The sequence below is a fragment of the Eurosta solidaginis genome, chromosome 5, assembly GCF_040869045.1.
Source record: "Eurosta solidaginis isolate ZX-2024a chromosome 5, ASM4086904v1, whole genome shotgun sequence".
NCBI lineage: Eukaryota > Metazoa > Arthropoda > Insecta > Diptera > Tephritidae > Eurosta > Eurosta solidaginis.
Genome location: NC_090323.1, coordinates 38,424,031 through 38,438,559, shown reverse-complemented (window position 1 = coordinate 38,438,559; position 14,529 = coordinate 38,424,031). Strand labels below are relative to the sequence as shown.

At 38.2% G+C, this 14,529-nt stretch overlaps 2 protein-coding genes across 16 annotated transcripts in view; one reads left to right on the top strand and one right to left on the bottom strand.

Annotated features, from left to right (window-relative positions):
• The window catches only part of LOC137233618 (venom dipeptidyl peptidase 4-like), a 411,237-nt gene that overhangs the window by 23,945 nt on the left and 372,763 nt on the right, over positions 1-14,529 (top strand). The window lies entirely within an intron of this gene.
• The window catches only part of LOC137254507 (venom protease), a 39,053-nt gene continuing 24,683 nt past the window's right edge, over positions 160-14,529 (bottom strand). For all 10 annotated transcript variants that reach the window (XM_067792210.1, XM_067792214.1, XM_067792211.1 and 7 more), the window contains exon 3: positions 160-1,168. In XM_067792210.1, coding sequence (XP_067648311.1) covers positions 397-1,168 — 772 coding nt within the window. In that variant the 3' untranslated portion in view covers positions 160-396. The remainder of the gene's footprint in view (positions 1,169-14,529) is intronic.

Sequence of the window (14,529 nt, the reverse complement as noted above, 5' to 3'; positions counted from 1 at the left end):
AACTAAACTAATATAAGGAAGTAAAAAATGGCACTTGTGATGGTAGAATCTGAAACCGATATACATATATTCATGCCAAATTAAAAAGGGATAACGGTAAACCGTTCTGATACATATCCACGTGTCCTCTCTGCTTACGTCATGGATATTTTTACACACTTCTTTTTTACACTCTTTATTAGTCTATTAAAAATTAATTTTACAATTTACTTTTATTCTGCAAGCTTTTAATTTTAATTACGTAATCCACTGCAACATCACTTAAATATACGTAAATATTAATGTTATTCGCTTGCGCTTTCAGTACAACAGAAAAACTCTGCTAAAATTAAAGTTGATCACTTAGCATAGTCCCACAACACACCCAAACTTCCACACATAATTCAGTTCCACAGCTTATCCATCTTCGTTTTCAGTGCAGAAACAGCCATCTTTAGAATTCGCCATTATCCAATCCAAATATTTCGTCAAACGCGTATAAACACCCGGATAATTAGGTCTTGCACAACCATTACCCCACGACACAATACCAATTTGTTCGAAACGTTTATCATCGGGACGCATACGTACTAACGGTCCACCTGAATCACCTTGGCAGGAGTCACGCACACCCACACCCGGATAACCAGCGCACATCATATTTTTCGTAATCATCTTTGAGGTATAATTCGTTTGCGCTACACAATGTTCGTTATCCAATACTGGCACCTCAACTTCTTGCAGCAAACACGACGGTTTGCCATCCTCTTTCAGTGTGCCCCAACCAGTTGCAATGCCTTTGGTGCCAACAAAAAGATTTTTACGTTCAAAAACGCGCGGTAAACAAATCGGTCGTATTATGCTCGTTATCGGTACACGATCATTCAAACGCAGCAAAGCGATATCATTATCGAAGTTAGAGAAGCTGAATTTTTGACTGAAAGCTCTTAAAACGAAACGTGTTTCGGGACGTTCCTTGTCATTGCAACGATCATGCTCACCAAATGTCACCTTTATCATGAACCACATGAAACCTTTGACGCAATGCGCTGCAGTGAGTACATAACGATCGTTGATCAGCGTGCCGCCACAGTAGAAACGATTGAAGTAGCTGAGTCGTGCCATCCATGGGTACTGGGCAGCTGTTTTACCGCCAACAATGCGTGATTCATCGATGCGCTCGCCGCATCTAAAAATAAAAGAGAAGAGAGAGAATGATAAGAGATCAATAACATAAAAGTCTTTGAAGAAGAAGAACTCATATTTTAAATTTAAAAAGGCTTGAAAAATATTGAGCCTATTTTAATTCTTGCTGGGCATATAAACGGGTGCTTACAGAAAGATCACCCAATCAGGGCTTTCGGTTCAAACTTCGAAGATAACCTATACCAGAAAATTTTTGAAGAACACCATATCTTCTTCAAAATCAAAATGAACGTGTGTGTATGTCTTGTAGGCGTCCAAAGTTCTTAACCGGTTTTTGAAGATATTTTCGCAAAAGGTTCTTTTAAGCACTCGGTGTTTTGAGGGCCATATACAATTTTGAAAAAGTGGGAGGGGCTACGCCTTCTTTATTGAAAAGCTTAAATTCTCAATTCTCAAATATTTGAAGCAGCAGTCCAATATTTGGTGAACATATTCTGTATATGAGGGAGTTGGGCTGGTAGTGGTAGTGAGAGTTAGATTTAAATTGAGTTTTAGAAAAGAGGGCGGTGTCACGCCCCCTACTAGGAAAAAGTAAAATTGTTTGGTGTAGAGATTCTATTTGAAAGGGAGTTCGTTTGGTGGAGTGATGAAATATAGTAAAACCCAGAAAAATTCAGGTGTTGACTTCACAAGCTGACTCTTGAGATCTATACTTATATGTGCAACAAAAATGTGCTACAAAAATTGCAGTCATTCATGCCATATCGGGATACAGTTGGTTAAAACGGTAATAAAGGTGCCATCTTGTTGAAGCTTCCCGTTAGGAGACTTCTCACTACGACGAAGACATTCAGGTATCATAAGAAGATATTCCGTGGCAGCTCTAAGATCATAATAAGTAGTTGTTGTTTTTATTGTTATAGCAAAAATACATTCAGGTATCATAGGAAGATATCGCGTGACCGTTCTGAGATCATACCTAGTTCTTGTTGTTTTTGTTATAGCAAAAATACTCCTTGAAGGTTAGGGGAAGTATTTCGGAAATGGGCAGTCCTGTGCTGGACTTGTATCCGGTACGTTCCGCTATAAACACCTTCTGCTATTAGCCCGACTGGTGCCAGATCATTTTTTTTTAACCTTCGACCCTTTGGCTCAGTCGACTTGAGTAACCCTTTACGACAGACAAACCACACCTCGGGTATATTCTAAACCCTTACCTCTATCTAGGGCGCCACGGTAGAGCATCAGAGTTTTCTTTGAATGGTTGTAGAGAAGAGGCAATAAACGAGGCGAAAAGCCAAAGAAAGATTGTGGACCAAATGTCGAAATTGAGCTTGTTAATTTTAACAGAAGCACAAGGGACCATATATTAGGGACTATGGCTTAACATTCTTTATATTTGACTTTATAGGCCAAAGATATCTGTGGACATCGTGGGTGAGAGCTCTTTTAACATATGACTAGCTCATGTTAAAAGAACGGCTTCATCCTGATCTTAATGCTTCGGTAAAAGACTACTTTTTGTGAGAATATAGTTCTGGACTCCTTTCCAAAAGTGGTTTTGAGTCTATTTTTATGTATATTATTGATGCCACCAATAGAACTGTCTGAATTTGAAAATTTTCTTCGACTTTCTTTTAACTGAGGTGAGAATTGTGTACATATGTATGTATGGTTGGCTCATCTCACCAGCTGATTTAATTTTTTTCATTTCACTGGAGTAGGGGTTGTCAGAAGGAGATGGCAAACTTAAAATGAAACCAACGAATTTACAACATTTTCTTACTACATACAAATGCTGCTAAGTTTAATGTTTTCACTCCATTCCATTCGTCTAACACCAACACGCTGATTTTGGCAATGTGAACAAAGGTGTGTTGTTGCTGTGGAGATGAGCCAACCATACAGTTGAGCCATGAGTGCTACCAACTCAAAAGTGGTTAGCTGTCAAAAATCTACTACAGAAAACGAAACGAACAGAACTGCTATACGGATCAGAAATTGAACCAGATAAATATGAGCATCGCAACATTATCCAATCAAAGTTAATATACTCTGTGAGCTCTTCTCAACTTTTTCATTTAATTTGTCTAGGATACTTTTAATGCCATAAGTCGAACAAAAATTTACCAATCCTTGTGAAATTTGGTAGGGCTTAGATTCTGGGACGATAACTTATTTCTGAGAAAAAGGGCGAAATCGGTTGAAGCCACGCCCAGTTTTTAAACACAGTCGACCGTCTGTCCTTCCGCTCGGCCGTTAAAACGATAACTTGAGCAAAAATCTATATATCTTTACTAAACTCAGTTCACGTACTTATCTTAACTCACTTTGTATTGGTGTAAAAAATGGCCGAAATCCGACTATGACCACGCCCACTTTTTCGATATCGAAAATTACGAAAAATGAAAAAATTCCATAATTCTATACCAAATACGAAAAAGGGGATTAAACGTTGTAACTGGATTGGTTTATTGACGCAAAATATAACTTTAGAAAAAACTTTGTAAAATGGGTGTGACACCTACCATATTAAGTAGAAGAAAATGAAAAAGTTCTGCAGGGCGAAATAAAAAACCCTTGAAAACTTGGCAGTAATACTATTCGTGGTATTACATATATAAATAAATTAGCGGTGCCCGTTAGATGATGTTCTGGGTCACCCTGGTCAACATTTTGGTCGATATCTGGAAAACGCCTTCACATATACAACTGCCACCACTCCCTTTTAAACCCTCATTCATACCTTTAATTTGATATCCGTATCGTACAAACAAAATCTAGAGTCACCTCTGGTCCACCTTTATGGCGATATCTCGAAAAGGCGCCCATCTATAGAACTAAGGCCCACTCCCTTTTAAAATACTCATTAACCCCTCTCATTTGACACCCATATCGTACAAACAAATTCTAGGGTCACCCCCGATCCACCTTTATGTGCGATATCTCGAAAAGGCGTCCACCTATAGAACTAAGCCCACGCCTTTTAAAATTCTCATTAACAACTTTCATTTGATACACATGTCATACAAACACATTCCAGGGTTACCCTCGGTTCATTTTCCTACATGGTTATTTTCCCTTATGTTGTCACCATAGCTCACAACTGAGTATGTAATGTTCGGTTACACCCGAACTTAACCTTCCTTACATGTTTTTGTATTTTGTTGCACCATATCAATACTGGAGTTGAATGCTGACATAATTTACTTATATACTGTAAAGATATTAACTTTTTTTTTTTAAATTTGACTAAAAAAATAGTTTTTTTAAAAAGTGGGCGTGGTCGTTCTCCGATTTTGCTAATATTAAGAATACATATAGTAATAGGAGTAACGTTCCTGCCAAATTTCATCATGATATCTTCAACGACTGCCAAATTACAGCTTTCAAAACTTCTAAATTACCTTCTTTTAAAAGTGGGTGGTGCCACGCCCATTGTCCAAAATTTTACTTATTTTCTATTCTGCGTCATAAGTTCAACTCACCTACCAAGTTTCATCGCTTTATCGGTCTTTGGTAATGAATTATCACACTTTTTCGATTTTTCGAAATTTTCGATATCGAAAAAGAGGCGTGGTTATAGTCCGATATCGGTCATTTTAAATAGCGATCTGAGATGAGTGCCCAGGAACCTACGTACCAAATTTCATCAAGATACCTCAATATTTACTCAAGTTATCGTGTTAACTGACGGACGGACGGCCGGACGGACATGGCTTAAACAATTTTTTTTCGATACTGATGATTTTGATATATGGAAGTCTATATCTATCTCGATTCCTTTATATCTTTACAACCAACCGTTATCCAATCAAAGTTATTATACTATGTGAGCTCTGCTCAACTGAGTATAAAAAGGTAAAGATATTATTAACCGCAAAAAAGCTGACCAACATAAAACAAAGCGACTCAAACACTTATCGCTTACACGCAAATGTTCATGAGTACAGATGCATGCTAGTGATATCACAGAGCTCCGATTCCGATGTGTCGAAACTTGCGATTGTGTTTTACCTGTTACTCCTATTCTGATTCCAACTGTTTCAAACCAGATGTGTAACAGCAGTCGTTTAATTGTCTTGTCGATGGACGCATAATGTCACCATCTCAGTACTATAAGTTTGTGCTGGAATACGGTGCACAGGGAATGACGGGCTAGGACCTTATGATCTTATCTCACACGAATGCTTCTGCCGGAAAAAGGAGAAGCGGTGCGGTAGGGGCTGGTGCTCAGGATTGTTTCAGTTCGAACTTTGGTGGCTAAAGATCTTAAAGACAACGATAAAAACTGAAGGCGCCCTTTGGCGCGAGCAACAACTGTAATATTCTCTGGCTATCTGGCCAGCATATGTGCTAATTGTTAAAACTGTGTCACGTGAGCGATGACTATTATTAGATGTTGGCGTGTGTTCTTAACCAAGGCCGTAAATCGCCTTTGTACGTCAAGAGCAAGGAGCCGCAAATGCTCTAAAGAAATTGCGTCGACGACGACTATTAGGGGTTGGCCCTGAATGGCTCTTTCCATAAAATCACGCTTTTTACGAGACGTACAATAACGCCTGTGACGATTTTAAGTATATGTATTTTTTTTCGGCGGATGCAGCGGTACTCTGTAGGACAGGAGCTAGTTTCGACGCATCCCTCCTAAAAGTCTAAAACTAAATTTCTTAAATACACATAAGCCGCCGATAAAGTCATCGTCTGCAACCTCTATTCAGTAGAAATATTTAATGGCAAAATGTCCGGAACTAGAGACCCATATCGAAGCTCTCTTCAGTTTCTAAGCTCTTAAAGTGCATCGTTAAGGATAAACTGTAATATTTGCTATAACAAACACGGGCTCATACCTAGGCGGCCCACTGCCTCGAATTTAGCAGTGTTTTCAGACTACTGCTATACTGCCCTCTCGGCTGGACTGCAGGTTGCCCGTGTTTATAAAAACTTCTCTAAAACCTTTGGTTAAGTTTATCATAGAGTTCTAATAGCAAAACTTTCATCTTTGTGTTTTCACTCCATCTTTTTGGAGTGGTTAAAATCGTATCTTACTGATAGGCGTTGCTTCGTAGCCATTAACGGTGCATTCTCTGAACCTTTTATTGCTTCATATGGGATTCCACAAGGGAGCGATTTAGCCCCTCAACTATTTGTTCTATTCATCAACGACATAAGTAAATGCTTTTCATTCGCAAATTATTTATTCTATGCAGATGACTTTAAAATATTTGCAATAGTCAATGATCTGTCTGATAAAGTTAAACTCGATCGACGCAGTTCATTCGTGATGCATACGTTCACGCTTCTCTTTGAATAAAAATAAATGCTTCAAGATGACGTTCGCTAGAATTTTGAATATTTGTAGCACGTTTTACCACATTTCTGCTGATACTTCTCTTCATAGTGTTGTTGAAATAAACGACCTAGGAGCTCTTTTTGATAAGAAAGTAACTGTCATGTTGACTTACTCAGAAACCTGGGCATCCCAACAGACATCTGATTGATGAGGCTACACCTGCCATGGATTTAAGTGGTCATCTCCGTGAGCATTATGAGGAAATACGGCACCTGAGAACACAGCCGTATGGAGTAAAAAAGCACAAGCAGGTCCTCAGTGATATCCAAAATAAGGCGTCGGACTTCTATGTCAGCAATTTCCGGCGAATTCAGTTCTTGAAGAAAATTTCCAAAACTCGCAGAAGAAGAAAGCACTCCCCCTAGGTAAACGCGCGTCACTCTAGCTCAACTTTGATCTGGATACTGTAACAGGCTAAACTCTTACCTGTCCAGAATCAACCCCCTACATACAAAATGTATGTCCTCCTTGCAATGTGTCCCCACATGACACCAACCATCTCTTCAATTGTAATGTGGAACCAACGCCTCTAGCACCCCTCTCACTATGGTGAACCCTTTTGAAACAGCAAATTTCCTTGGACTCCCGCTGCAGGACATTGATGACAATTTCTAATCGGTCGCACCTATTGGATGGGGTGAAGCACTGATACAACAACAACAACGTCGTAACTGCACTCAGTTTTCGGACCCTTATACTCCTAAAACGTTGTACATTACTCTTGTTCGTTCCCATCTTGAATACGCGGTTTTCAGCTGGAGGCTTTATAACCAATTTCTCTTAAAAATAATTGAATGTATACAGAAAGTGTTCCTGAAATACGCCTTATGCACAGTTGAAAATCGTCCTATAATTACATCTTCTGGAAACTCGTAGATCCATCTTTTCAATAATTTGTATAATTAATGTATTTCAAAGTGTCATGACTGTCCTTATCTTCTTGAAAGGATTACATTCAACGTTCTCAGACCCCATATTCGCGTCTTCTACCCCTTTTGGCTGCCGCCGCCACCGTGGTGTGATGGTAGCGTGCTCCGCCTACCACACCGACGATACTGGTTTCACGCCCCGGTCAAAGCAACATCAACATTTTAGAAGCATGCTTCTTCAATTAAAAGAAAATTTTTTTAAGCGGGGTCACCCTCGGCAGTATTTGACAAGCGCTCCGAGTGTATTTCTGCCAGGAAAAGCTCTCAGTGAAAATTCATCTGTCTCGCAAATACCGCTCGGAGTCGGCATAAAATAAGTAGGACCCGTCCGGCCAATTTGTAGGAAAAATTAAGAGAAGTACGAAGCAAATTGGAAGAGAAGCTCGGCCTAAAATCTCTTCGGAGGTTATCGCGCCTTACATGTATTTAGTTATTTTTATACTCAGTTGAGCAGAGCTCACAGAGTATATTAAGTTTGATTGGATAACGGTTGGTTGTACATATATAAAGGAATCGAGATAGATATAGACTTCCATATATCAAAATAATCAGGATCGAAAAAAAATCTGATTGAGCCATGTCCGTCCGTCCGTCCGTCCGTCCGCCCGTTAACACGATAACTTGAGTCAATTTTGAGGTATCTTGATGAAATTTGGTATGTAGATTCCTGAGCACTCATCTCAGATCGCTATTTAAAATGAACGATATCGGACTATAACCACGCCCACTTTTTCGATATCGAAAATTTCGAAAAACCGAAAAAGTGCGATAATTCATTACAAAAGACAGATAAAGCGACGAAACTTGGTAGATGGATTGAACTTATGACGCAGAATAGAAAATTCGTAAAATTTTGGACAATGGGCGTGGCACCGCCCACTTTTAAAAGAAGGTAATTTAAAATTTTGCAAGCTGTAATTTGGCAGTCGTTGAAGATATCATGATGAAATTTAGCAGGAACGTTACTCCTATTATTATATGTACGCTCAATAAAAATTTGGAAAATCGGAGAAAGACCACCCCCACTTTTAAAAAAAAATTTTTTTTAAAGTAAAATTTTAACAAAAAATTTAATATCTTTACAGTATATAAGTAAATTATGTCAACATTCAACTCCAGTAATGATATGGTGCAACAAAATACAAAAATAAAAGAAAATTTCAAAATGGGCGTTGCTCCGCCCTTTTTCATTTAATTTGTCTAGGATACTTTTAACGCCATAAGCCGAACAAAAATTAACCAATCCTTTTGAAATTTGGTGGGGGCATAGATCTGATGACGGTAACTGTTTTCTGTGAAAATCGGCGAAATCGGTTAATGCCACGCCCAGTTTTTATACACAGTCGTTCGTCTGTCCTTCCGCATGGCCGTTAACACGATAACTTGAGCAAAAATCGGCATATCTTTAATGAACTTAGTTCACGTGCTTACTTGAACTCACTTTATCTTGGTATGAAAAATGAACGAAATGCGACTATGACCAAGCCCACTTTTTCGATATCGAAAATTACGAAAAATGAAAAAAAATGCCATAATTCTATACCAAATACGAAAAAAGGGATGAAACATGGTAAGGTAATTGGATTGTTTTATTGACGCGAAATTTAACTTTAGAAAAAACTTTATAAAATTGTTGTAACACCTACCATATTAAGTAGAAGAAAATGAAAATGTTCTGCGGGGCGAAATTAAAAACCTTTAAAATCTTGGCAGATATTACATATATATATAAATTAGCGGTATCCAACAGATGATGTTCTGGGTCACCCTGGTCCACATTTTGGTCGATATCTGGAAAACGCCTTCACATATACAACTACCACCACTCCCTTTTAAAACTCTCATTAATACCTTTAATTTGATACCCATATCGTACAAACTCATTCTAGAGTCACCCCTGGTCCACCTATATGGCGATATCTCGAAAAGGCGTCCACCTATAGAACTAAGCCCCACGCCCTTTTAAAATACTCATTAACACCTTTCATTTGATACACATATCGTACAAACATATTCTAAAGTCACCCCTGGTCCACCTTTATGGCGATATCTCGAAAAGGCGAACACCTATAGAACGAAGGCCCACTCCCTTTTAAAAATACTCATTAGCACCTTTCATTTGATACCCATATCGAACAAACAAAGTGTAGAGTCACCCCTGGTCCACCTTTATTGCGATACCTCGAAAAGGCGTCCACCTATAGAGCTAAGGCCCACTCCCTTTTAAAATACTCATTAACTCCTTTCGTTTGATACCCATATTGCACAAACGAATTCTAGATTCACCCGCGGCCCACCTTTATGGCGATATCTCGAAACGGCGTCCACCTATGGAACTGAGGATTACTCCCTTTTAAAATACTCATTAACACCTTTCTTTTGATACCCATATTGTACAAACAAATTCTAGGGTCACCCCTGGTCCACCTTTAGGGCGATATCTCGAAACGGCGTCCACCTATGGAACTAATGATTACTCCCTTTTAGAATACTCATTAACACCTTTCATTTGATACCCATATCGAACAAACAAAGTGTAGAGTCACCCCTGGTCCACCTTTATTGCGATACCTCGAAAAGGCGTACACCTATAGAGCTAAGGCCCACTCCCTTTTAAAATACTCATTAACTCCTTTCGTTTGATACCCATATTGCACAAACGCATTTTAGAGTCACCCCTGGTCCACCTTTATGGCGATATCTTGAAAAGGCGACCACCTATACAACAACCACCACTCCCTTTTAAAACCCTCATTAATACCTTTAATTTGATACCCATATCGTACAAACACATTCTAGAGTCACCCCTGGTCCACCTTTATGGGGATATTTCGAAACGGCATCCACCTATAGAACTAAGGCCTTTTAAAATACTCATTAACACCATTCGTTTGATGCCCATATTGTACAAACAAATTCTAGGGTCACCCCTGGTCCACCTTTGTGGCAATATCTCGAAACGGCGTCCACCTATGGAACTAAGGATTACTCCCTTTTAAAATACTCTCATTTGATACCCATAGCGTACAAACGCATTCTAGAGTCAACCCTGATCCACCTTTATGGCTATATCCCTAAATGGCGTCCACCTATAGAACTATGGCCCACTCCCTCATAAAATACTCATTAGTGCATTTCATTTGATACACATGTCATATAAACACATTCCAGGGTTTCCCTCGGTTCATTTTCCTACATGGTTATTTTCCCTTATGTTGTCACCATAGCTCTCAACTGAGTATGTAATGTTCGGTTACACCCGAACTTAACCTTCCTTACTTGTTTTTTTTTTATAATTTATTCCTGCTGATAGTTTATACAACTAACCGTTTTATTATTAGTCTGTAAGAAATTTTGTTTCACAGACTGTTTAAATAAATAAATAAAATATAGAGAGCTTAAGAAAATTTCTATCGCCTACTCAATTGCTTAGAAGTTTTAATACCAGCCTTAATCACGGAGTAAAGAAATGGTTGATAATATCTTATTTTTATAATTTCACTTGTCACCTCTTCAATTTACTAGATTTCTGTGTTTTGTACACTGATACAAATACAGGTCAATTAAACCGAAATTTCTGTCAATTTTTATCCATCGCAACAAGGTATTGAATCAACTGTGCACAAATCGTTGATTCGTAATTGACTGTTTTAGTAGTCAAATGAACAAAAAAGTTGTTGCGACAGCCTTGTATGAAAGTACCTATGTTGCCATATAAATAAATAAATGTAGGGCGCGATAACCTCCGCAGAGATATTAGGCCGAACTTCTCTTCCAATTTGTGTTGAGCCCCTTTTTAATTTTTCTTACAAATTGGCGGGACGGGACCTACTTGTTTTATGCCGACTCCGAACGGTATCTGCGAGACAGATGAATTTTCATTGAGAGCTTTTCCTGGCAGAAATACACTCGGAGCGCTTGTCAAATACTGCCGAGGGGCGACCCCGCTTAGAAAAATTGTCTTTTAATTGAAAAAACATAGGCATATGAGTTTTCACTGAGAGCATTTCATGGTAGAAATACACTCGGAGTGCTCGCCGAACACTGCCTAGGGGCGACCCCGCTAACAAAATTTTTCTTCTAGTTGAAAAAGCTTGTTTCTAAAATTTTGATGTTGCTTTGCACGGGGTGTCAACCCAGGGTATTCGGTTTGGTAGGTGGAGCACGCTATCATCGCACTACGGCAGCTGCCATATTAATCCGTAAATATGTGAATACACAAATACGCATGCTTGCTACATATATGAATATAGAAATGAAAATAGTAGTCTCAAAACTGATTCTCAATTCATTCAGTTGCAGCTCAGCTCATTCTCAATTTCTTCTCTCGCATGTAGTTGCCACACTTGATTGTTTCGAACAAAACTTGTAGTATAAATGTTTGACGTAACATTTTAAAAAGAGAACTTGTAAGTTATAGGAAAGTAAAGAATCAACTCGCAGGAAGGTAATTCACCACTGGAGTAACTTTACATGTAATTTGGCAAGTTTAATTTTCGTAACACTTTAAGTTGAAACGATTCCAAAACAACTCAAACTTTTATGTTGTCGGAAACATCAACATTAAAAAAGGATGTTTTTTATTATCTTATTAGATTCGTTCGGGTGAGTGAAAATTCATAAAAACTTGACCAAATGTTACTAATTTTGGAAAAATCCTGTTCGTCAAAACTTTTGCAACAAGAGGGCGCAATTTTGCATTTCGCTTGGACGAGAAGTTGCAAAATTGCACCCGATAAATAGGTGTCCCGGTATCTCATAATATTTTGCACAGCAAATTCAAAAAAGGGGTTTTTTGTTTTGTATTGATAACTGAAAAACTTGTTGTTTTCCCATTTTGTGTGTTTCTTATTTTGGTGTTTTTTTTTAACAAGTGGCACCATCGTTATAAGTACAAAGTAGAGAGCGCAGTGAGCGTAAATTTCTTTTTGCAATTTGCTCATGTATTGACAGTTGATCGCCGTTGAAATGACCTGTAAGTCCAGTTGTGTTAACAGAAAAATCAGTTAGATTGATTAGGAATCTGTCAATTTTACAAAATTTTGTTAACTTAAGAGCGACAATTTCTCTTCTGTTGAAACGACTAAACTAATTTGTTCGCTTGACAAAGAACTCGGTCGAATTAACCATAATTCGATCAATTTCACCGAATCGCCGTTAAGTCAAGAACAACAGAACCGATTTGTTGATTTTACTAGCACCATTTTTCAGTGTACCCTGCTTCCACTTCTGACTCCGATTCGGGTTAATTCACTTCCGTCACATCCCTAATGTATGCCCATAAAGCTATCCATCAACGCGCTTAAGCGTGAAAATGGCGCTAAACCTTGCCATTGGCCAAAAGCCATCATTGACGCGTGCTGTTCCGAACGCTAGATATGTATGTAGCGCTAGGGCTATCAACATAATTTCAAGCAATTACATTTGCATTTCTGGCTAGTTGCGAACATACATAACTTTCTGATTGATGTAGGTACTGAAATGTTTGTACGTATCTTTTTTTTAACTGAAAAACTTGTCTAGACGTACTTAAGTGATGAATCCGAAAGTGAATTTCAAGTGGTTAACTTGTTTATGGAATTAATTATTTTGTATTAAATTAGTTTCATGTTTAAGCCAACGAAGATGAAAATGATATCCAAAATGCAGAACATTAACTTAATAATATTTACTTAAACTGGAAGTTGAAACTATTCATATTCTGCGTGTAAAAGTGCCACTTACAGCCATATACGTATTTACTTAATCTAACAAGCTTTTGAATTTCGCATCATTCTCTTCCAGTTGTGGTCGAGCTTTGTTTGTTTACTTTGCAATGTTTACAATATTTGTCGCAGCTGTATAAAGTAGTAACAAGTTAGTAAGTGGACGTTTTTTTTGAAACAGGTTGATTTGATGATGGTTATGATAATAAAAAAAACCATGCAGACATATACAAATTTAAAAAAGAAAACAAGTAAGAAAGGTTAAGTTCGGGTGAAGCAAAACATAACATACCCAGCTGTGCAGTTTAGCTTAACCGTATCAGTACTGAGGTATAATATTGTAACGAATTTTGCGAAATTCCGCTTATTTGCAACCTTCTACTAACGTTCGAATCACTAAACTGTTGAATAAATAACTCCACCTATCAATAATCCAAAATCCCCTTTATTAAAGTACTTCACAATAACACTTCTACTTCTCAACAGATATCGTGCTTAAATCAAACTCAATCGTCGTGCTGCTGCTTTCACACTCTTTTGTTTCCTCGTTGACATAGCCGTTTCTATTTCAAGAATTTGCTATTTGTTTACCAGCTATAAATTTCTCAGCTATTACTACAGATGCACGTTTTTTATAGCTTCTCGCATAGCCCGTGCGGGTGTATATGTGAGTGATACTTCCACAGAAGATTGCCTACTTTTGGAAGTATCTCAGATAAGATATGTGCATGTGTTTGTGCGTCTCTCTTCGGTGCGTGTACGTACATATGTGTAGACATAATGATTGATTCGTTTATGTAGATACAAGTGACTGCCTGCTTTATTGTTGTTGTGGATTCATTTACTTAGCATCAGACTAGTGATGTGAATATCATTTAGTTTCACTAGTATCCGTCACAATATCAATCAAATGTAGTTAAATACCATAGAGCTAAGGTTAGACCTTTAGGAAGAGTGGGCGTGGTATTCTATCGAGTTTGATTATCTTCACTCAATCTATATAATTTGACAAGGATCTTTAACGACTTTTGATTTACGGCTGTGGGTGTTGCCACGCCTATATTCCAAAACTTTTTGGAATTTATGATTTGCGTCATAAAACCAGTCAACCTACCAAATTTCATAAGCTTAGCGGTATTCGTTTTTGAATGATGTGTCTATTTTTTCCATTTTTATAAATTTTCGATACAGAAAAAGGGGGCGTGGTTATTGTCCGATTGCGCTCATTTTCAACACCAATCTATTCTGGGCCCAGAAAAGCCCACATACAGAATTTGGCGAAGATATCTCAATATTTGCTCAAGTTATCGTGTTAATGGTCGTGTATGCGGCCGCCGTGGTGGGGTGGTAGCGTATTCCGCCTACCATGCCGACGACCCTGGGTTAACGCCCCGGGAAAAGCAATATCGAAATTTAA